This window comes from Amyelois transitella, chromosome 4 (genome assembly GCF_032362555.1).
Source record: "Amyelois transitella isolate CPQ chromosome 4, ilAmyTran1.1, whole genome shotgun sequence".
In the NCBI taxonomy this organism is placed as follows: domain Eukaryota; kingdom Metazoa; phylum Arthropoda; class Insecta; order Lepidoptera; family Pyralidae; genus Amyelois; species Amyelois transitella.
In genome coordinates this window covers 8,897,231-8,920,521 of record NC_083507.1, presented here as the reverse complement: position 1 = coordinate 8,920,521, position 23,291 = coordinate 8,897,231, and the positions used below count along the sequence as shown (strand labels likewise).

Here is a 23,291-nt window from a genome sequence, read left to right as displayed (position 1 = left end):
AGAAGCATGGGTAAAATCTATGTTTAAAAGGATGCAGTTGTTTTAAATGTCACCCTGTATAATCAACACAAATTAAAGTTTTTAACAATCAAGTTTGAAAAATGAAGTTTCAGCAACGAATAATGAATAAAATATCAACCGAATGTCGGTAAAATACTGTTCATCGACTAATTCCATCTAGAGAATGTTTGATTAAATTAATCATCTAAACTGTTTTAAGAGCACAGAAAGAATGCACAGATGGCGTTAATGTAATATTATGGAGCTATGATAGTATTCTTTGGCAGTTCGCGTTCCGGGCTCAAAGCCAGAAGACAAAAACATAATTTCGGAGCGCATTTATTGGATGATTTTAAAAATCGATTTTTAATCGATTATTAATTTTAAAAAAATCAAGTATAAAAATCGATTTTTACTTTAAAAAAATCGATTTTTAATCGATTTTTTCCATAATCGATTTTTTTTTCACATTCCTAGTGACGATATGTATGTATGTATGTATAAATGGATCTATCGTTTATCGGACGTATATCCTAATACTAGGGGCCGAATGGTAAGTAGTTTACATTCATATTATAATATTAATTACATGCTGGTCATCTTTCATTCACGAAGCGATTCTCCGCAACTGCCACTGTGCTGAGAAATCTGACTCAGCTAGGATTAGGTATAGAGTTATTATCCAGTTGCCCATAAGAGTTGCTTGAATATATTCTGTTTAGTTCATTCCTTTAACGTAAAGAGATGGTACAAAGCATCTGCTAGTAGAATCAATTCATTGCTACATCCACACTTTTAAAAACATTACTTGAAGGCTACACCATTATATATTTAATTTACACGATACCATGTAACCGTTCGAAGTGGTTCGCCAGATAGGGTTTGCAAGTGATGGTTTTTAAAGTGTGGTAAAAACTAGATATTTACAGGTGACGATAATGGTAAATACTAGGTTTTAGTTTCGTGGTAAATACTTAGTCAATAAGTAAATACGAGGTTAATACTTACAATAACCATGGCTGTAGATACGTAGTTTCTTAGTCAAAAATATTTAAAGAAATGCTTTGACATTGCTTGACTCTTACAGTGAAGCAACCTGTAGACATAGTTTTATCGATATTTTCAATTTACGTTAAGTTTATTATATTTTCTAGTTATGATTTAAACTATTTTTATTACAAACATATAGTCACATTGATATACTTTGCGGGGAAGACAAAGCCAGTCATGAAAAGACTGATAGGCCACACACAAATGCACACATTCAAATAGTGACAGGTTGCTAACCCATCGGCTCAAAGAAAAATCCCAAGTTTATAAGCCTATCCCTTAGTCGCCTTTTACGACATCCATGGGAACGAGATGGTATTTATATTTATATTAAAAAATGATTACCTTAAATAAATATATGCAATGATATGATGATATTTTTACAAGTATATATATATTATTCAAACAGGCTGTAAGAGGTCGGTAGGCACAGGTCACATATTTTTACTTGCGACAATCCCTACATACTTACTTCTTTCGAATCATCCACAATCAAACTCTCCGCATGCAAGCTCGGCGATATTGAGTACCTCAGGACCTCATGATTATTCGTAGCAAATGTAAACTTTGCTGGGAATACCTTTATCGATATCGATATTTTTTTGTTGTTGTGGACGTCACTTTACTTTTCTGTTATCACCCTGTCGCTTGCTTGTGTCAGTCAGTCATGTCATGGTCTTTATCTAGGTTGATCGCTGGTGTTGTGAATTTATCTGTGTATTTTCTGTGAGGGACGAAAAGATTAAACATTTTTAAGAGTTATTAGTAAAAACAGTTATATTCGAAATGCGAGGGACTAAGTAATTAATCGACGAACATGTTATTTTGGTTTTATTGTTCTAATTTTTAGGAGGGATAGATGTAGCAACAATATAAACAGTGAGTGTTCAGCCGAGGATATTTTTGTAAAAATGAGACATGCATTCATCCGAAATGCAAAAAAGTGTATCAGTGCAAGTAGATAGTGATTTCGCCTTGTTGTTGCCCAGCGGTGCCTATGAAATAAAAAAAATGGAACCGAGGTCTAAGCTCCGCAGGGTGATACTTTTCTGTTTACTACTTTCACTATTTGGGATGGTGGCTTTTGGATACTTTTGCCCAGATCAGGTTAGTAATTAGATCTTTATTTGTTTATCTTTTTTATTTAAAATATATGTCTAGGTTATACAGCTATAGTTGAATAAACAAACAAAGATAAGTAGGTCTGTAATAGATTAGATTATGTAGATTTTTCAAGTACCTATCTAATTATGACATACAATTATTATTTACAATTTTATCTTTTACTTCATAGCCCCTTATCTGAAGAAATTGGATTGCAATCTTCCTACTCAATACTGCACATAACCCATGAATACATTGTGTGTTGGAGATTTGGAAGATCAAAATTTTTCTTATTATAAATAATTATGTTTAACAAAAATTTGTATGCAAACTATTGTTAGTTAACTGATAGTCTCTTAACAGATACTTTGCTTACTGTTAATAAAAACTATTATCTGCAAATGTTCTGTATATTATATTTCTCAAAGATTGCTTGAGGTTCAACTTTGGTATCATCATTACTGCTTCCTCAAGCCAGGCACTGCTGATAATTTGTAGCTTTGGCTTTAATTATGAGCTTGAAATCCACAAACTTTTTTGTTTTCAAACAACATGTAACAAAAATGATTTTCAATTTGTGGTCATGTTGGGGATTTGTGAGCAGAATATATTTTATCAGTTTCGTCATATAAGTTACCACTGTAAAACAATTATAATATTCATATTTACATGGTAGCACACATTCTATCATCCAGTTGACTATCAGTTTCTTCCAGACTGAAAGGACAGTCAGTTTGCTCGGTGTACTGGATTAATAATTAAGATAGATATATTTGTGCAGTGTGGTCCCCGCACCAATATAAAAAACATTCCCATGGATGTCGTAAAAGGCTTATAAACTTGGGATTCTTCTTTTAGGCGATGGGCTAGCAATCTGTCACTATTTGAATCTTAATTCTATCTTAAAGCCGAATAGCTGAATGTGGCCTATCAGTCTTTTCAAGACTGTTGGCTCTGTCTAGCCCGCAAAGGATATAGACGTGTCTGTATGTATGTGTGTATGTAGATATTATGTATATTTTAAGATGACATGATAGCAGTAAAAAATTACAATTAGGTTTGATAAATATCTCGATGAAACATCTACCAGTAGATTCTTTTTATTTTCTTTATTGAGTTTTAGACATAGTGTAACTCACTATATCAGTAACTATTAAGCTATGTCAGTGCTGTATGTACTAAATTGTAGGTGTGAGGAGGTAGACATGGTTGTATTGAGGCATACTGTGATAACAATTCCTGAACAGACCATGGTCTGTTTTGATATATAGCCCATATTGCGAAGTACTTAGCCTGTAAGTTTACCTATAGTATAATAATATGAAGGATTTAATCATACCCCGGCCACAAATCGAACCAGGGGTCAAGTGATCATTGTTATTGCCTTAGTAACATAATCATTTTCTTGCTTTGTGTATCTCTCCTTTTGACTGTATTTATAAAAAAAGAATGACATTAAGACAATTTTATTATTTGTCAGTAAGCATGTAGTTCATAACATATTTGTACATGCAGTCATATAAACAAACTAACAGTCTTTTCTAAAGTGAACATGTACATTCATCATCATTACAGCCTACCCAATAAACCCAAATTCGCCTTTTTTCAATTACAAGAACACATTAATAGAGTGCATTTAGTGTAACTTGATAAGAGGTTGACAGTATGTACTGTACTAATGACTTCTTTCTGAGTAACTTACATTAGTGAGGTTGCTAGTTGATTCTTTATGGTGAAGGAAAACAGTATGAAGAAATCTGCACTGGACATTAACATATCTGATTATACATTCAGGTGGTGATTACATTCCACATTTCCACCAGCACTCTTATATCTTGTTCAACGTTTGTGAACCCGTTCATCATCATATCGGGATTTCATTGTTTGACGAACTAATATACCATGGGCTATCTTGGACACAATTCATTCGACCTCATATTTACCAACAGTTTAAATTGAATATTTAAACTTACGTACTTTGAAACACGTTTGAAACATATCATTCCATTTGGGGAATCGTGTAAAAACTACTGTCGGTACCTGGTTTTCAGAGCAAGTTAGAAGCGTTAATGAGCACGTAGGCGTTCTTATCCAGGCAATTAAGTCGGCCGCAGATGTAGAATTACCTATTTACATTAGACCTCCAAACGGTGGAGGCAGACAAAGCGCAATACAATTTTTTAGTTCACTACTGTTTTTAGCCTGTTGATGTGTTCCACTTATGGGCAAAAGTCTCCTCCTTTTCCTTCCATAGAGTTTAAAAGTTTTAAAAGTACTGTACTGTAGTCTACAAGAAACAATACACGCAAATTGTAAAAATATTTTTTTTATTAATCTAGATAAAGTTGATAGGAAAATAAATCTCTACAAAACAAAATCAAATCTACGTATTCCTGCTCGCATGACCAGGTTTCGGTATAATTTTGTTGCTTGGCATTAGTTATGCTATAAGAAATTTGGTTTTTGTCTTATTGTATTCAAAATCGGGCAAAAATAAGAATTGCTCACACCTTATACGGAGCTGTTGTCGGTACCTGTTCTTTATATTGGCAATGTTTCCAACATGGCGGAGAGTTTGGGGTGGCTACAGTTTCTGTGACAAACACGGACCTTGATATTTGTTGCGACTGTTTTATTATCCTCATGGAAAAGTTTGGATCCTTTATTTTTCTCCTGAGACTAGGAAATTTTGGCTGCGACATGTGTATACTTAGGCTGACGACGGACATATGAAACATCCTTATTAGAGTAGAAAGACACACACGCGTAATTTATCCATTACGAGTTAGATAGAGCCAGTAGTCGTAGTCGTAGTTTAGCTAAATGGCTTAACGATAGATTCACAAGTGGCAGCTTGCTAATTCAAAGTCAAATCAATTTTAAATATTCAGGGGAATTTTTACAATATCTCCAAGATTATTATTGATTTCTATTTATACACAAAAAAAGTTCAGTAAAACGATTACTCTTCTAACTTTGACCTGTCTTTTGCTAATGCTAATGAAAATTCATAACAAATATAAGTTCTTGACATTTTCTTGAGTGGGGAAAATATAAAATTCAGATAAAAAGGAAGCTGACGAGAAATGTGACCTTGAGTAGCGACGCGAGTGTTTTCTCAAGGAAAATAAAATTTGAATTAATTTTAACTTTTTCGTAACTCGTTGAGACGCTAAGTATGCTTTTTGTACCTGAAAAATTATAATTTTTGCTTGGTTTGCGTACTGAGTCTTGTTTAGAAGTACCTATCGCTTGTTTAAGTCTTGTCAGTATAATTCACTTTCTTTAAATGTCGATTGTAAAAACCGCTAAACACGACTACGATTTTCACGCAAGTCAGAGCACAAAATGATACGAGTACATTTTCAGTTTAAAAAGGTAAAACGGGTAAAACCTTTGCAATATTTTTGTTTATATTCTAGAATTTAATAAATTGTAAAAGAAATGACTCAATGAACTATATTGAACTAACAGATGGATGGTAATATCCTTTTATGCGGGGCATATCTAATACGAAAAATTCATCGCGAATTAAACATAAAGGTACTTCAAATATAGTGACTTGTTTCTTTTATAACTATGTACTATTTTCTTGTTACTGTGTAAATTTCTATGCAATAAAGATATTACAAAGATATATACTACGAGTAGTAGCGAGAAAGTTAAACCGTTACATCAGTCATACTGAATTTTGAAACAGTCAAAAAAATCTCTACACCCAGCGGTTTTGAATGTGCGTTGTCTGATGGTCACTCAGTAACGGAACAGATTTTTATATATATTTATAGGTAAAGATAAATAATGTTAAAAATTCTCTTAAAAGTCGCTTCATGTTTAACATTTTAACAGCGAGTGTGCGACAAGGAAATTGCATCTTTTGCACGCGCATACATCCCACGGCCCACGCTGTGACTAAAACTAACGAAACACAGAATAAGAACTTTACATGGTGAATATAGATTGCGCAACTTGCATAAATTTCACCGTATTACGGAGATAATATCTCCGTCTAACTATGCTATTTTTTCATTTATCAAATCTCATCCTACACCTACTCGTACCTTCTTATACCTATGGAACTTAACTTTGCTATTTTTAAATAAGACGCCAAGTAAATACTATTTGAATCTCAATTGTATCATTAAGCCAAATAGCTGAACGTGGCCTATCAGTCTTTTCAAGTCAGTTGGCTCTGTCTACCCCACAAGGGATATAGAGGTGACCATATGTATGTATGGATGTAAATAATAGCAATCCTGGTATGATGTTACCTATTTATGGTGTAAATTTTGTAACCTCATGATTTTGTGCCAATGCCCACTGCCCACATATGGCTCAGTCCGGTTGTCTGCGCTGTGTCGCACAAATGCGAGTGGAATCTATAATGTACAGGATAACACCTGGTTTGATACGCCTAATAAAACTATCTACTCAAAACAATCAAATTCATAATTTTGCTCCGTTATAACTTTGGACTACCAATATGCGCATTATGGTGAGTCGAAATCTTTTTGGATTTATAAAGGGGCCGGAATAATAATTTTGTGACCTTTTTGAGAAACAATTATGACCCATTTATTACTATTCTTTACACTATTCATACTTGTTTAGGGTGTTAGTTTCTGTCGGTGGAGTTCAGTGGGTTATACTTTGTTCCTCTCTCTTTTGGTATTTTCATCCGTTGAAATTTTTTAATAAAGTATAGTTTCATTCCAGCTCGGCGACTAAGGGATAGGCTTATAAACATTGCATTCTTCTTTTAGGCGATGGGCTTAGAACCTTTCGGTGTTTTCAAGAATGCCGGCTCTGTCTAGCCCGCAAGGGCTATAGACGTCATTATATGTATGTATATGTAAGAAGCTATAAGAATCGATTATATAAGTTTTCTTCTTTTAGCTTTCGCCCGCATCTCCGCTTAAGAATTGCATGGGAATACAAAATTTTTTGTTTATTAAAATAGACTCTGATAATTTTATCCAATTAAATGTAAATTCTCTTTTTGCCGGCGACAGTAGTGCAACTTCCCACGTATATTTTATCTGCAATTAAGTTCCATTCGCATTCTAATCGACGCCTCTACATCCTTGCTGACGTCCAGTTTTGCATAGTTTTGCTTAAAGTATTAAAAAACTGAGAGTGCAGAGATAAACCAGTAATGTTGTGATACAAATTTATTATTTACGGAGCATATTGTTGATAAAATTTTACATACTTTACGCATTATAACTCAGAATTGTTGAGATCTTAGTTAATTTATTTGTGTGTGTGTCATACCATAATTAGTAGATTGTATTCTATGTATTTCTTCATATCAATACAATATAATATTTCTTCATCAATATGGCTTCATCGATTTCGTTGTAATATAGGTTCGTAAACGTATATATGGGCGTAAAAAGTCGATTTGCCTGGGTCACATGTCAGGGAAAATTCATTTTCCCAAATTTTCACCTAGAATCATTCTCCTATATATAAAATGGTCGCTAGAGATCGATAATTTTTGCGCCGCGACAGCGTTACTGGTAGCGCGGTTAGAGCCATAGGTTTTTCCGCCTTCGTTCACGTCGCAGGACCGGGGTTCGACTCGACAAGGATAGATTTATTTTCTTAGCTCAGCCACCCAGGTACTAATGATACTCGTACAAATAACATGGTTCATTTTATAATTCCTAGTTCTGCATTTAAGTTCTAGAATCTTGGAGTATCGTAATTTGTAGCATATTATGACTTGAAAAAATTTTATAACTCCAAGATGACATTTTTAAAACACAACATTATAATTCGACATTCAATTGATTACATAAAAAAACAACTCTTGCTCTGTCATCAATAAAAGTAATACGCGGTTATTATTGGCATTTTTACAATTAATTTACGGTAAAAGACAAGATACACCAATAAATAGCGAGCAACGTGAAACGCTGGCTGTTTATCATTACATTCTGACAGCTGGGATGGAGGATTAAGAAAATATTGCGAGCGAGGGTCCCGTGCGGAAACGGTAAATATTAACTTCATAACGAAATAAAATAATGCTTATATCGGAACGGAACCGAAAAACGACTTTCAATTTGGATGGCGGCGTTGGAAATGATAAAGTAGGATTGGGGATTAGGAACCTTTTTTATTTTGCTTTAAGAAAGGAAAGGGTTTTCATTTGAAATCAAATCGTGTGCAGTCCAGTGCTTTAGTTCAAATAGTATTTTTTAAATTACTTCATGTGATTTCGGTGTGGACATCAAAGTTTTAAAATGATGGTGACGCCTTTTTTTTGTTCAAGCAATGATTTAAAAAGTGGAACATGCATTAAAAATTTCCTGATCTGTTGTAGGTACTTTGTGTTTTGTAAATTACATAATTGAACAAAACCCAGAGTTATAGGGTTTCATTACAGAACTTAAGTTGATCTGTCAATGTCTAATTTTAAATTTTAGCCCAATGAAACGATCTTTATTTTGACTGAATCGATTCAGTATTAAATCGGCTTTTTACGATAAGTCGACGTCAATTCATTGAGGCGTATTTGCGTTGTGAACACGCGATAATCACATTTATGTTGCTATTTATTAAATACTAAAATGGAATTTAACGAGCTGCGTTGAATATTTCGGCCTTGACCTGTGTTCGCTTCGTGGAAAGCTAATCTGATTAGCTGAAACCGGCCAATTGCAAGTATAAAAAGCGCACAGAGGGTTATGTACCAACAGAATTTGATATGGAAATTATATGACGAAACCTCATTTTCCCGCTAATTCAACCGACTGCTTTCTCCCTAAGGGTGAGAGATTAAGAAACATGATTAAAATATATCATACATACATACGTAATCACGTCTTTATCCCTTACGTGGTAGACAGAGCCAACAGTCTCGCAAAGTCTGAAAGTCCCCTTTACAGCTGTATGTCTTAATGATAGAGTTTAGATTCAAATAGAGACAAGCTGCTAACTCATTGCCTTAAAAAATATTAGTTTTTGTCTTGGTCGCCTTTTATAACATCCATGGGAAAGAAATGGAGTGGTCGTCATATTCTAAAAGGCCGGGTACCACACGGCATTGATTAATTGAAATATTAATAAATACATTCTCACCTTTCTAGAAAACTCGGAGTGCGCCTTTAGACCATAATCCTGGATTGGTATCCAGCTCTATACGCGAAACGTCTCACGTGTGACCTCCGCAACCTTTGCAGGGGAACCTAACTTATAAAACCTCACTAAATAATAATAAGTGAAAAATGTTATCTATAAAATAATATTTTCAATATTTATTAAAACGGAGCTAGTCTTAAGTACCTTTTGTCTGAAATAGTTACTGGCAATGCAATTATTGCTTATAATCGACGGTTTCTATAAAGTAAGCCGTATGCCTATTTCCCTATTTAGTTAACAAAGTTATTAACGCGTCAGCGTTATGAATAAAAGCGTCATAGGTATATAGATAAAGTATGAAATGATACAGAACAATAAGAGGCAGAAGTATATTCCTCCAGCAAAACCACACCTACCCTCCACGCTTGTGTTTATTTATTGGCTAAGTAAAGTTTTTCTAACCTACGTATCTATTTTTCTTGAAAGCAAAACTTTATTTGAACATGACCTTCCATCTTTCTTTTTGATAAATAACATTACGGGAACAGGAACACAACTTATTTATTAATGAATGAAAATCTTTCTGAATCACTGAAAAAAATATATCCTATACTTTTTTCATTTAGTTTTTTGAAAGGTTTTAATACGACCTTTAGCTTTAGGAACAAAAAGTAAAGTGATAGGTTAGAAATTTAATGCACAAAATTAAAAGGGTTTAAATTTAATTTATTTTTAAAATTTAGTTTAAATATTAGTATAAGCTCAATTAGAGATGTAGAAATTTATAGGAAGTGGAGTGAACATTAATATTTGTTTACAGACAGATTATTATATCCCAATTTTAGATTAAAAATTTACATGTCAATTACATTTATATTTTAATAGCAAGACAGTTCTGTACTTTCCCTGTTTTACGCATATATGACTTTAGTGTAATAATGCCAACCGCAGAAGCAGGATATTGACTTCGGTTTAATTAGACCTACGAGACACGCCATGTTTCGTCACTAAGAATAGAGTGCAGTAGACACAAGGGATTTACGTAAATACTGCTGAGGAATACAGTCTGTTTCCAATAGTGCGCGATGATTGATGCTGGTCGTCGTTTAGTTAGTCTATTTGGGAATCGACTAAGCTACTTTTGAACGTACAAAAACAAAGACATGTCATTAGGGAATGTAATTTAAAATAGTTGTGTTGGGAAAATACTTCTAAATTTCCTACTCGCATAGCAGAAAACGACATTGTGAAGTTCATTTTATGTAGGTAGAGCCATGGACAAAAATTAATCTTCCGATAAATAAGCCTTATAATAATATGCCCTTTGGATACTCAAATGTCTTGCTCGCCTCACCTCTGGCGCCAGATCGTGTTCGCAATGTGGTATCAATATCACAATATACGTTAAATATACGAGATCAACGATCACACATTGCTTGATTTCTTGTCATGTACTGTCGCCTGCAAAGAAACACACGATCAACTTTTATTTTTCTTCAGTTGCCTGAAGTAAAAGCATCAGTTAGTATTCAAAGTAATGTACATAACTTAATCATTAGTACATGGCCGAAGTTGGATTAGAACCTGTGCTTTTATGCAAAAAAACTCAAGTTTAGCGACTATATCAGTTGCAAACACCCAAATGACAGAGTTTTCGATTAAAAAATATTAGTCTAGTTTATGAAGTAGGCAAAGAAAAAGATAAATCATATCTTTGTGAATGAAATCGATCTGTACTTTCGATCATCAGTATTCCATTGACTCTCAATTAGCGCGTAATTCGATAATCACTACTTCTGATGCACGAGCCAGCTGTCCCTGGCAATCGGATCTGCTGTAATTGGCCGCCATTGGATTAGTGCTTATACCCCTCATTGGAATTCCTCCCTCCTTTGGGAAGATAAATCGAATTTAGTTTCCTTAAAGGGTTGAATTCAGAAGAATACTATGTCGATTTGAGTATTTAAGTATTGAAATAACACTTTCCTTATTGGTTTGTACAATATATTAGTTAACAGATAAAAATAATACGAATATCGGTTTAAAATCTTTAAATCGCTTCCAGGAGGAAACAGTGATTTTCTTTTGTTGTTTGTTATTGATGTGTGTTTAATTAAACTGTTTATTTGCAAAACCATATTTCTGGTTTATTGTTATTACATTTATCGGGATTACATTCAATCAACATTTTTATCTAAGCTTTGGGTTGCAATCACTCGCTGAAAAAATCTTAAGGCAGGCAAGCCGACCTGAAAAATCATCTAATAATAATAACGGCAGCCAAAATATGCTGTATTGAGTAATTAAAATACTAATGAAAGTTAAAATCTCTTTAGTGCACTTACAACGTGGCCACCTCATCGTCGAGTGCACACGATTGTAACTGTATGTTAATGGCGAAGGGCGCCGCACTTCATTAGGCGGACAAACAAGCGGAGGCGCTTTATCTCGTCACCCTCTTAACCTACGCCATTTCCTCCGTTTCCTGGATTTAATATTTTGTAAACGTGTACTCTACCTACTTTTCGTTTGATTTCAAATGTTGCGTTTAATTTTTTAGATATGGAAACTAAACGCAAGGCCTTGACCATAGCATTAGTATCGGGAAATGTTGCGGAGAAAATATAATAAAAAAATTGGAAGCAAGCAAATATTGCGTCTGTCTGAATTTAATACACTCAATAAATGTTTTTGACATTCAAATGTTACAATGCCAAAGATTATGAATGAAAACAAAAATTGCAATTTACTAGGAATGTAGTATTTAACTGAAATATTCATTGCAAATATCAAATCTATGTTTATTATAATAGTACCTAACTAATGCAAAATTTGCTGTTAATTTTGCACTTTATCCGTTGACGTCTCGACCATTACTCACTCGTAAAACCCTCTCGGTTCTTTATCTAGAATAGTCGGTTTTCTAGGTTTAATGAAAGTGGTCTCGGAGATTTTTCTTTTATATTTTTCACAAAACCACTTAATCGGACAGCGATATTTAAATCTTCTAATAAATGAATGCTCTCTTTTTGAAATTCAGATTTCCACCCCGGGGTCGAGGTTAATTTTGAAAGCTATTGTCATAAGTCATCTGGATTTTCGAGACTGATTACTTAATAATAGGGCTGTAAGGAAGTGTCTATTTACCCCTCGGCGCCTTTCGATTATGACATAAAATATGCAGAGTTTAGAGGGATAACTACTGAGTACATTCTCTGGCGCAGGCACAAAATAAATCATTCATTAATTTTTTCATGTAGGTGTTGAACTTTTGTACAAAACAATATATTCGTGTAATAATATGTTCCTAATTTAAGTTGTACCATAATGTAAGTTGTTTATTTATACAAATATCTTGAGCTGAACTTGAATACCAAAAGGTCAGTATTTTTACGGGTTGAAAATAGCCCTGTGTCATTATTTTAATACAAAAGTTAGTCGAGCAGAGCTTAAAGTATCAGATCTGTGGTGTCTTTATTTTTGATTATGGGGTCTTATTAGAAGGGCGCTTGGCAGGAGAATTTGCTATTGACAGGCTATGAGTCAACGCTTCACGATCCCTAGGGTGCCATATATTTGTATATATTGGGGAGTGAATCACTCTCGCGACAAGGGGAGAGCTATTTTAAAATATTTTACTTGCTGCAGACGTAAAGTGAAAGATGGTAATGAATAATTTAGGTCTTATCGATCTGAGATGACATGGCTTTATCGTAACGACTGGAAAGGTCGCAAGCGTATGTCATAAAACCTATTACGCTTATCGATTAGGCCTTCTGTTGTTTCTAATAGGAATGTGGGGAGGGACAATGGACAGAGCGTTGATGAGTGTTTTACGACTTGTTTGTGTTGCTGGTCAGGCAACAGTGGCGAGTTGTGTTGCTGTGTCTTATATAACTAATTTCAGAACAGACATTTACATTTTACAGTTGTATGCACTGACAAAAGAGATGAGCAAACGGTTACTTTATTTTTCAGCTAGAACCTTATTTAACAACTAATTATTTACCCTGGTTATTTAACTAGTATTTTCCTATTCTGAAGTGCCGGGAACCACAAGACACAAAATTAATGTTATTAAAAAAATACAACAGTACGTCCACAATGCCGCGGGCATATAATCATCTAGTCATCATAAAGCGAAAAATCCAATCAATATTCCCTTCCGCGGGAATTCCGGAAAATAAGTAACCCTAGAATGCCGATCACACGTGGAACCACATGCCAAATTATCAGTCAAGATTGGTTTGGAATGTGCGTTGATACTGGCATGTCAGTCAATCGCTCAATCAGTGTCTTCTTTTATACTATTTAGATTAAATAGTTTATTTATTACCAGGTGTGCGCCCTATCAGCGCGGGAGCGTGTTTCCGAGTCCATGGCTCTCACGTACGCAGAAGCCCCTGGTAGACCTCTGCCTGACGTCATCGTCCAGCCAGGCCTGTCTTACGACGAGGTCCTCCACGATGACTTCAGGTTCGACCTCAACGCTCACGACGTCATGGTCTTCTTGCACATACAGAAGACCGGTGGGACATCGTTTGGGAAGCATCTAGTCATGGACTTGGATTTAAAGGTGAGTTAGGATCTTTTTTTGGTTCATAAAAAACAGTGTATTTATAAAGATAATAAACACAAAAAATATTTCTTTAAAGCCCAAAATTGGGGCCACGCGCCTCTTATGCTGGGCAGCATTTCTCTCTTAGTTATGGATTACAAGGACGACGGTTAAAAGTTGCTAATATCCAAGTTATGATTACACAGGCAGACAGGCCGAACTTCGTGTTGTAGTGTTAAAAACTTATTCAGTAAGTTGCGTCCTATTACGGACTATTTCTCATGTTTGAAGTTCGTGAAGTACTTTTAACGATTCACTCTAAAACGTAATAAAATGACAGTATTAAAACTGGCATCAAAGGGCATCCAGTATAAACAAAATTTATTCAACTTTGAATCATTTACTTGAGACAATGAGTTCCCCAACTTTTCCCATTTCCGGAAAAATCTCATTCACCCTTTGATATAAATCCATCTAATTCTCTTTTCGTTTAACGCTGTAGTTTAAAATATGTTATTTACCAGAAGCTATGGATATTAATAATCTACGCTTGATGAGAATTTCCAAAGAGATGTCATGTTACATACGAATTTACATATTATGTTGTGAAGCGTAGCTTTATTGGCTTAGTACTTTTGTAACTTAATGAATAAACTTTGCAACTTATGGAATGTATATTATATACCTGTATATTTTTTCAATAATATTGAGATGAATTCCATTTTATTAAATGTAAAAAGTCAAAGTTTCGCTTTAAATTACTATACATTAACCCTTCCCGTCTAGACGGCTTAAAAGGAAAAAATGCATACAAATCCCTCTCGACTCGAATATCTGGCTTTTCCTTGCGAAGTGTCGCCTTTGTTCCCCGGCGTCGACTGAGATCAAAGGGGCCAAAAGACGAATCCTCTTCTATCAATTTTAAACGTGAAAATCTCCATGAAAAATCTCGTAGGGACGTGGAAGACATGCGAAGGCGCATGGAGCTTAGAAACGAATAGATCTTACACTTTTCATAATTACACTTACACGTTGAATAGTTTTGAGCGATATTTATCTATACGTGTCAAATTTTTTTTCGTACTTTAAGTATTCTGTGGTATTGTTGTAATTCTTCTTGAACTAAAAAGAACGTTGAAATGAGGTATCACCATCCTTAACGCTTGTTTAGTTGCATAGTTCAGAATAAGCAGAGCTTTGTGCTCCATGGTGCTAATGAATAATGAAACCCAAGTTTTTTCGTGATTCGTGAATATACAGATAGACAATTTTTATAGAGAGAATTTTTTTTATGAAGCCTGATTACTCTATTTGTCATTTAACTCCTTGTCAGGATCTCGAGGTGGCTATTAAAGTGTGCACGTGATGTGACTTGGCTCAATAAAGTCGCTCAAAATGAACTGTCATGCCCACAGAGCATTGAATGACCTGCTCTGCCATCCGCCATGCTCTGTGGCCATGCCGTTTCTTGTGAGGTCTTTTAACCATTATCATCGTTATTAATTTTTTTAATTATTCTATTACGAAACAATATGTGTTTGGTAAGATTAGTAATTATGTCATTATCGGTATTATCCATTGTAATACGAGTATATGTATAATCAAAGTCACACGATAACGAAGATAAACTCTCACAAGTTATCTATAATTTGAACAAATATTTTTGTAGGATAAATCTTACAGACTTCAAATTAGTTTAAAAAACGCGAACATTTACCTTATTTATAAAATCCTCATTTTTCCAAGTCGGCAACAATCTAATTTATCTTATTCATAAAAAAAAACTGTCAGTTCATAAAAAAGTTAATGTACTTTTTAACAAATTTACGACTATCTTCCGCGATGGTGCTGATAAGGTAGGGAACGGTAGCCTATTTGTTTGTCTCCTTTAGATCACCAAGGTGGGGTTTTTTTCTTCCAAGATGCGATCATCCTTTTTGGACACGATATTGGATGAAATTATAAATGCATTATATTTCCCGAGAATTCCTGATGTTTTTTTCATATACCTATAAAATATGTCTTATAAAGGACTTATATTTAGGTCCGGTCGAAAATGTTCAATATTTTTACGCTTTAACTACTGTCACAATCGGCAGAACAAGCAAGATGTAGCTTAATTTGTAAATTAAACTCCATCAATCTTATTTTCTGGAATATTGATGTAATTAAATAAGTAGTTCACCACATGTCCATGGGAGTTATAAATTATTCATGTAATTTCTATCCAAATGTACGATGTAACACGGGACAAAACGTAATAAACCAGCCTGTCCCAATAACAGATCCAATAATGTAGCCTATTTATATGTAAATTCGTATAAATTGCACCTTTTACTTACCTTCCGGTCACGAAATATGTGTAACATTCACATGTATTTATGAGAAAAAGATTTTGTATCGTCCGTCATAACTCTCTATGGAAAATAGAACAAGCAATCGGCGTATTTTTATTCTCCACACGAGAGATTTTTATGCATTATCGTTGGACGGCGTGGAAAAATATCGTTTCCACTTTTATATACATTATGCTTACGTTCTCCAAAGTTCTATATTCATATTACAACGCAATGTTTTTCAACATTTCGCTTTTATTATAATAAAAACGAAATGTATTTGAAGTTAAATATATTTGAAGGACTTGAGTTCACATAGTTTTATGAATAAAATGCGAATTTGTAAACATCATAAATATGTGCATATTCGATGATCGTACAAATGTGATGGTTTTTCGATATCGAAGTTTCGGCAAAATGATATGTAATGCTTACATAAAAGTTAATGTTTTGTGCTGATGTCCAACAGAAAGTTTTTTATTGAACATACAAGTTTCCCAACTTGGTAGTCTCGTTATCAGGAAGGTTAACGAACTTGAAATGTGTGTGATTAGGAAAAATTACATCATTCGTCATTCGATCGTAACATAGACTATGTATTTCTGTAAAGAATAACATTTTTAATTTTGATGAGATAGCACCAATGTAATCTGCTGAATGTGCGATTATATTCTTATGCACTGAGCAATAAAAATATAAATCGTACTTCCTCTTTTTTTACAAACTTTCACTTTTATAATATTAGGTAGTATATTTTTTTGCTAAAATTTCAAAAAAGTAAAATCAAGAAAACTGTTTGCAATCGTCCTATTCGACCGCATATAAATGACATGAAAGTGATGGCACGACATAAGTAAGACCTCGAACGCTTTGTTAAAATATTGTTTAAAATATACTCATCATCCTGGATTTAGTCCCTGTTGCGTCTTCACCCACTTAGGAGAGGAGCTCAGGGTTCGTCTTTGTCTACGATCCATGAGTGGGTACCCACAACTCTGTTCTGAATCCGCAACCCTGCAGTGGAAACTAACCTGGCTTGGATCTTGATTATATATTCAGTTGCCTGTATGTGTACTGTATGTGTTTTAGTCATGGTTACATGCATAAATCACGCTTTTTCCCTGAGGGAAAGGCAGAGCCTACATCTTTGCACTTGCTACGATCCATACATCCAACATATTTTTTTTGTTTCATCAACATTCATACTCTTAATTCTCTTCATGCAAGCTCGTCGGTTTTGGCTACTCTCGACCTGACCTTTCGTCAGGACGTCCACGATTTGATCAAGGTACGTTTGTTTAGTCCATAGTACAAGTTATAAAAAGATTTCTATTATTAACACCTCTTATAACTGTTTCTCACAAATAAAGCATTCATTCATTCAATAATGAAGAACTATAGCGGCCGATGAAACTCGGTACATTGATAGTACTACTTTATGATAATAAAGATATAGGTTTCATTCATTCGAAGGCGCACGCGCAGGTCGATGGTCGATCGATGCATCGTCACTAGGGCTTCCAATCTTCTTATGAAATTCACGAAAGTTAATTTGTAAATATCATAATAAGCTCGCTTATTTTGTAGCTCTTCACTTTCTATCTCTCTTCAGAATGTCTGTTCAGTGAACCAACGTAATTACTGTCGGAAAAATGTAACCGTCGTAATCTATTCGAAACTGTAGGCGAAACAGAAGGCGACGAGGAAAAACGTCATTGATGAAGAATCAAAAAGATCGATGTAGAACCTCTTAGAGTCTTCAGACCAAAAATTATATTGGGTTTGGTTTTTCTCCCCACAGTCGGTAACCCTACATCACGTATTGCAATGAGAACGGCGTTCATTCAGCCGGAATTCCTGTTATCAATGAGACCATTCTTGATTTTGAAATTGTATGTTGTTCCTATTAAGATGTTTTGATAATGTTACGTAATATATTGCAGGACTTGAATAGTTATTATTCTTTGAATAAAAGTAAGTTAAGCTGCTGATTAAAAAGAAAAAGTCTATTCTGACGCCTTAAAAGGTAGAATATGTATGCACACAAATTGTACCTAGATATTATTACCGTGGGATTTTCCATTGTAGCCTATGCCTCGGGTAATTAAAAAAAGCCATTTTAATAAAAATTGGTCCAGCAATGGTGGTGAAATCTCATCAGATAGACAGAATTTCACAAAAAGTTTGGATATATAGTCAACATTGTGTTATTAATTACACTTAGTCAAACTACTTTTGTTGTGTGAGGAAATTATTAAAATTTTAATGTTATCATTATAAACAGAAATTTTTTCGCTGATAAAAAACCGTAGCAGTTGTTTGTAGAATATAAAAAAATGATGAAAATCTTTAACAAACAAACTGGAAACTGGCTTTTAATGTAAAAAGAATATTGTTCGCAGGAAATTGCCCGACATATCGCACTCGGCGAGCTCTTGTTTACTTTACGGGAAAGATTTATAATAATCCAATGATTGGGAGATTGTGTGGGGGCTGAAGTAGGCGTGTGGTAACCGGTTATGAGTTTGCAGATTTTACTTCTCGATTTTCTATAGTATGTACTTACGTAGGTCGATTTATCCACCTAACTACCTGACAGGTGGCATTTGATGATTTATAGGCTTGTTCTAGTATGCTTTGGTATCAGTGTTATGATAGGTAGTGTTAAAACAGAAAATGACATGTTTAGAACTCAAATTAACAAATAGTAAAAAAAATATTATTTGTTTTAATAATATTTTATAGATAGGTTTTAAGTTACGAAATATACCTGTGACGTGCCCAGTTATGATAAGACATAAAAAATTACAAGATAAAACAGTAAAAATATTTTGTCTGTACATTTAATATTTTTGACTGAAATGGATAGAGGAACACTTAGAATTAATAATAGAAAGCAAAAATATTTTTTTTTAATTTCTTGTCGGTCTGTCTGTCTATCTGTATGTATGATCACGATTATCTCCGAAAGTTCTGAACCGATTTACTTCAAACTTTCACCAATTGCTTTGTTTTAACTCAGAAGAACATTTAAAGTTTGTTTCATCAAAATCGGTTCACCAAAAAAAAGTTATCGACATTTTAATGAAGTCAAGGCATGAGTTTGCCTACAAATAAGTTACGAAATTTAAATTCAAAGTCATTTATCATTATACGACAGCATTATACCTATAACATATAAATTTTAAGGCGTCTAAGGGATAGGCTTAAAAACTTGGGATTCTTTTTTAGGCGATGGGCGAGCAACCTATCACTATTTGAATCTCAATTCTATCATTTAGCCAAATAGTTGAACGTGGCCATTCAGTCTTTTCAAGCCTGTTGGCTCTGTCTACCCCGCAAGGGATATAGACGTGACCATATGTATGTAGACTACTTTAATTTCGACACCACCGCAACAGCCTCGATGGTCCAGTGGTTAGCCCGTGAGACTGTTAAGTTGGCGGTCCAAGTTCGAGCCCCAACAAAAACAAGATATTTTTTTTATTAAATATATTTTTTTTTGTGTTGTTTGAGTATTTTATTTTATAAAAAACTGAAAATCAAAATACTACTTATAATAAAACGGTAAAAATATTTTGTCTGTACATTTAATATTTTGACTGAAACGGATAGAGATTTTTTTTTACATTTTTTGTCTGTCTGTCTGTATCTGACTGTATGATTAAGATTCAACTTGAAATTTACGCGAACGAAGTCGCGGGCAACAGCTAGTGAATGAATAAATTAGAAGTCATATTTGAACTGCTGTTTTACTTTCAGTTATAAAAACTAAGCTGAGTGTCCGTTCCGTAGGTAGCTATTATAAACCTCTACCCTTCTCTTCAAGGGTCCGTACCCTAAAAAGCTTAAAGTATACAAATGTGCTTGTATATTTAAAGGCGTACGGTACACTGCACACCCGGGCGCTCGAAACCAGGCCACGTTTTCAACCGCAGTGTAAATATTTTAACGTTCGCTTGTTTAGCTCACACCGTATGCGGTTTCTGTCTAAACCTCTCCTACACCTAGTATATGGTATTGTTTATAGATAAGAATGTAGGGCAGTTAGCTGCCATTCTAAAGTGGGATGACGCTGTTGATGTTTGCTGAAATCATTTGGTAGGAAAACATTGAGACATCTTGTATTATACTCGTAATATGATAAATAACTAGTATGTGCATATTGTTTTCTATGACATTGTAAAAATAATAATGATTATATGATCAGCAGAGATAGTATTAGATAAAATATGTAATGCATATTCGTCTTTGTGTTACGGTTACATTAAGAACTCTCATTTCGGTTCTTTAGACTAAACTACTTTTATCAACGATTACTCGCTAGCATTCAGAAATGTTTTTGGTCAATGATATAATATATTATGGAACAAATTTTTCTAAACTCCTGATTCTGTTGTCATTTACACGATCATGTATCAACTAAGTTCGTCCCTTCCGAAACGGACTTAAGCGGACTTAAATGTACATACATATTTATTTGCACCAAGGGAACGGTCGAAATATCCGCTGTTGGGACATTAACGAAATACGATTTCATTAGTAATTGATGTAGCTTGTTAGTAGGTGTTGTTTGGGAATCCTTCAAAGGTTTAGTCATGAGGTGAAGTTGAATGTAAGCAGGTTGACTATGAGAATATATACAAGGGGAATGTGAATGGAATGTGGAATGGGAAGACCAAGACGAATATACTGAACACATCGGTAACGTCACTATTTGAATCTCAATTATATCATTAAGCCTAACAGCTGAACGTGCCCTGTTAGTCTTTCAAGACTGCCGGCTCTGTCTACCCCGCAAGGGATATAGATGTGATTATTTGAATATAAATCAGTAACGTCGTGTCGCAATAGAAAGGTTAAATGGATAGGCCGCAGCTTTGACAAAGGTCAGGGCAAGTGTTCCCTGAACCTACAAGCTTGCGTGAATAGAGTGCTAAATGTACTAAGATGAAGTGAAAGAGAAGTATGCAAGAAAGTTGGCAGACTCTGGCTACCCCTCCAGACTTTACGTGTTTTATATATATGTAGGTACTTGTGTATAATGGTAGTACTAATATTTTTTATATACCAGTAGATAAACCCCTTTTTACTATGTACATATCAGATTCCTTGTTATCGTATTTTGAAGAGAATGCGTTAGGAAAGTTATGTCCAATGCTATCACCCAACCACTATGATAATGACAATTGGGTTAATGGAACCATAAAACACGAGATGATGGATGATTTGTCCAATATATTTGAGAGATTGAGTAATTACCGCTTGTTGGCGTTGGACGATAAATTCATCATTATGCTCTTGAATTGTTATATTATATGCTATGACTAATTATAAGATTAGTTATGTAGTTTGTCTAAATGTCATGTAAGTACATCAAAGGTTGCTTTATTACAAGATAAGAGGTTGCAGATTACTTCATAATCTGGGTGGAATATCGCGTCAGGAAATGTTTCGTAGCGTTTTTTTTTATATTAAAAAGAATTTGAAATATAAGGTTTTAATTTTTGTTATCCCATTAGAATCCACATAGTACTTTCCATACATACGAATATTATTAAGAGAAACGATTTGATTGTAACGAGTAAACTCAAAAATTTCTGGGTTGGTTTATAATATTTGACACAGAGACAGATAAAACCTATGGAAGGAACAAAGCTCCTTTTCGCGCTCAAAAGCTACATTCTAATATATAATATGTACTAAATTTTTTTTGGCTTACTATTTCAATATGTCGAGTTATGTTGATATTCATATTTTGCTGATTTTTTTTAAAACATATGAACATACGAAGTAAGAACCTCGACTAAGAAATATTTCGCGAGACCGTATGGCTGGCCGGGCCCTAACCCAACAAAGGATAAACGGATTCCGACCAGAACCCTAATTTAAATGTGCATAACATAATATTAAATACGCTTTATTATATTCTTCAATTCCTTTGTTGGAACCACCAAACCTAACTAAACCTAACTAAAACCACCGAACAGGTCATAATGATATGTTTGCCACAGCTGCAGTTAGCTGAAATACTATAAAGAAAATTAAATCCTACTATAAATAAATGCGAAATTACTTATTAATGTGAAAGTTTTTTAATATGTATGGACGTGTGGATATGAGGAACGTAACGTTGCAGTAATATAGCTGAAGTAGACATTGGAATACCATAATAAGTTAAAATTAATAAAGATTTAAGACGTACGCAGTCGCTGGCAACAGCTTCATATTATAAATGCAAAAGTTACTGTAAAAACCTGGATGTGAGTGTGTGTGTTTGTTATTCTTGACGCAAAAACTACTGAACGAAATTTCATTTAACTTTGTAGTAATAGACAACTGAATAATAAGTTAAAATTTATAGAGATTTCAGCCGGACGAAGTCGCGGGCAACGGCTAGTATTCTTTCAATAAACACTTTAGATATTAATATGTAAAACTTTAAGCTTACCTATATGTATACAATTCTCACGGTCATGATATCGCGGGCAAAGGATAGCTATTGTAAAGTTTTAATTAAAATGAATATTACGGTTTGTTGCGATGCGCGTCATATAATTTCTGCGAAACAAGCCAAATAATCGGAATACTTCAAAGCGAACTTCGAATATTGCCGTATATTATACTTTCTGAAAGGGATTTGTTTGGATATTGGACTTCGTACATAGTAATTAATTAAAACTTGATGAGGTGATTGTTTGAATTATTTAAATTACCTTAATTGTAACGAGTAGGTACTCCACTCCATCTCCTTCCCATGGATGTCGTAAAAGGCGACTAAGGGATAAACTTATAAACTTGGGATTCTCCTTTTAGGCGACTGGCTAGGAACCTGTCAATTCTCAATTCTATCATTAAGCCAAACAGCTGAACGTGGCCTATCAGTTATTTCAAGTCTCTGCCTACCCCGCAAGGGATATAGACGTGATTTTGTATCTAGTATGTGTAACGAGTACTTTACCTACTACTTAACAGATATTCCCATTTTTAATTTTCAAATGGTTTAATCATTTTGTGTTGATTAATTAAATATCCGTAAAGTTGATTTCATTCCTCACTTGTGTGAATAAAACGGCAAATAGGTATACCAAAAACCTTCTTCCTTACTGTCGTGCCAATTTTTTTTCTCTTAGGTACTCGTAGCTATATCATGC

At 34.2% G+C, this 23,291-nt stretch overlaps 1 protein-coding gene across 1 annotated transcript in view; it reads left to right on the top strand.

Moving 5' to 3' along the window:
- The first annotated feature begins 1,725 nt into the window (after window positions 1-1,725).
- The window catches only part of LOC106136977 (heparan-sulfate 6-O-sulfotransferase 2), a 73,474-nt gene continuing 51,908 nt past the window's right edge, over window positions 1,726-23,291 (top strand). The window contains exons 1-2 of the mRNA XM_013337696.2: window positions 1,726-2,157; window positions 13,583-13,819. Coding sequence (XP_013193150.1) covers window positions 1,969-2,157; window positions 13,583-13,819 — 426 coding nt within the window. The 5' untranslated portion in view covers window positions 1,726-1,968. The remainder of the gene's footprint in view (window positions 2,158-13,582; window positions 13,820-23,291) is intronic.